The sequence below is a fragment of the Anastrepha ludens genome, chromosome X (genome assembly GCF_028408465.1).
Source record: "Anastrepha ludens isolate Willacy chromosome X, idAnaLude1.1, whole genome shotgun sequence".
Classification (NCBI taxonomy): Eukaryota; Metazoa; Arthropoda; class Insecta; order Diptera; family Tephritidae; genus Anastrepha; species Anastrepha ludens.
Window position 1 is genome coordinate 10141093 of NC_071503.1, and position 2315 is coordinate 10143407.

The following is a 2315-nucleotide window of genomic DNA, read 5'->3' on the forward strand; positions in this document are numbered from 1 at the left end:
TTTGGGAACATAAGAACACATTGTCACATTATTTTTGAAGCCAAATGTCGTTGAACCAATTGTCCTGTTTTTGTTCTGCTTCATTTCTTGAGGAATATATGATTTTTTTTTGCGCAAAGTTCCAACGATCGTGAGTTTCCAGGTGAGAAGCAGTTCTGCAACTGGCAAGGTCGTAAAAAAATTGTCCATTGTAATGTTTCGGCCACTTCCTTGGTATTTGGCAGACAAATCCTTCACCACTCGTTCGCCTTGGTTCGTTTCCCTACCAGTTTCTGCTTGGCCAGTATATATTTGGCCATGCAGTGGATATGCATTTGTGGCATCGCAAATCCACCAAACCTTGACACCATATTTAGCAGGTTTTGACGGTATGTACTGCGTAAACCGTGTGCGTCCACGGTAAGGAAATAATTGTTCATCAATCGTCAAGCATGAGCTGGGCTTGTAATGTGCAGCAAGATTATTGTTCATCATCGTCCACAACTCACTGATCGGTACTGCTTTATCAGTTAGTAAGCGTGTTGCACGAGTGTTTTTATCGTCTAATCTTAGGAGCCGCAATATCGAACAGAAACGGTTGACTACCATTGTGGCGCGATATAAAGGATAGTTTTTGACGCTCCATAAATCTCGAACATGTTCTCCATTGCTATGGTTCGCACCAGTCATAATAAGTATGCCAAAAAAATGCGCATTGTTGTAAGCATTATAAGTTTCTTTTGCTAACTTATTTGTGTGGCGCATAATTATATCAGCCATTTCAACGTTCATGAAATATTTGAATGTTTGCTCTATTGACAACATTTCAGTGCATCTAGCTGGTCCAGAACGTTCTCTTATAATATTTTGTCTGAGTACCTGACGACTTACATTTGATTCTTTCATCCACTCAGTACCATCACGTGCAACAAATTTTTCGCCACTAGCAGGTAATTCATTATTTTCTTCTACTTCTTCTTCTTCATCATCCTCATAGTCCGCATAATCAGGTAATACTTCTGCGGCACTTTGCGAAACTTCAGCATCGTCATCAGCAATTTCAATTAGGGAGTTCACAATATGTACTATTTGTCGTATTTCTTTAATCATGCTATTGTATTAGCACAGTTGTAAAGTTGTTGTTTTTGTTTAACATGTACAAATACTGCTATTTCAATACAACTTTAAAAGGTATGTTTAGTGTGCTATTTGTCTATGCTATACGATCAGCTGATTTTGTTTACCATCACAATTTGTGCAAAATCCAACACATCCAGGCATTTCTTTTTCTGTGGCTGCAACCAGCTTTAAACGCTCTCTTTCATTGGGCCAGAATAAAAATCTACCTTGTAAATTGAGTATGGCTGAAAAAACTCGCCTGGTTACGATTTGAATGGTACCGCCATCTCCAACACCAAATAAGGATGCCACTTTACGGATCGAAAGTCCTTCACCCGAAGATCCCAACCTATAAAGTACGATTTTAAGCTGAAGTTCAATCGGAAGCTGTATTGTGTTGTTATCACTCCGAAACACATCATCATCTTTTACTAAGATTAAAAGGTGGTCAAACTCCATTTGGTTTACTCGCAGCATTTGGCAAAATCTGTTTTCATCTAAATGCTCCAATACATTCAGCTTCCATTGGTTTGACTTCGGAATTCCTAAATGGACACCTCGGCGATTGTTTAGCAATATCAGCATATTCAGTCTGAAACTTTCATCGATATCTTCCTGCTCGTCTTCATCACCTACAATCAACACGTAAAAAGAGCACAAAGGAAGTGTTGGATTACTTACTCTCGTCCACAATGAAGATGTCGTGTGTATATTTTTGACAAATCGCTGCTATTATTTTACTTTTTTCGCTCCTCCTAGGCATTTTTATGTTTATATTTATATTTTGTATTACTTTCACTTCTGCTAAGCAGCTGATTGATTGGGTGAATAGCATTCACAATAGTACATCAAATAGCAAAGGATGTTCACACGTTCGACTATACAACTGTGCTATTTCAATAGCAGAAGGGAGAAATAGCATCAATAGTACACTTTGTGAACTCCCTAAATGTCATTGAATTGAATTTCTTCTTCATCTTCTGAGTCAAAGTCATAGGGAGCGTCATCGTCACAAATTTCATCAAATAAAGATTGTATATATGATTCTCGCTGTTCCTCAGTTAGCCTGCATAATAAAAAAAATTAGTATATGTTTACATTGTAGCTTATTTTACATTTTTTACCTTCTATATGCTGCACTTGATAAATATTCGTTTCTTCTTGAAGTCATTTCGTATCCAGTTATTTATAGTTTCAGTTATATTTATTTTCACTTT

General features: G+C 37.2%; 1 protein-coding gene across 1 annotated transcript; it reads right to left on the minus strand.

Annotated features, from left to right (window-relative positions):
* Nucleotides 1–638: 638 nt before the first annotated feature.
* On the minus strand, nucleotides 639–2039 carry LOC128869400 (uncharacterized). Its single transcript, XM_054111951.1, has 2 exons — nucleotides 1780–2039; nucleotides 639–1730 (listed from the first exon to the last, which is right to left on the minus strand). Exons 1-2 carry the CDS (start codon nucleotides 1931–1933, stop codon nucleotides 1198–1200), a joined length of 687 nt encoding a protein of 228 aa, XP_053967926.1. The 5' UTR covers nucleotides 1934–2039; the 3' UTR covers nucleotides 639–1197.
* Between the last annotated feature and the right edge of the window lie 276 nt (nucleotides 2040–2315).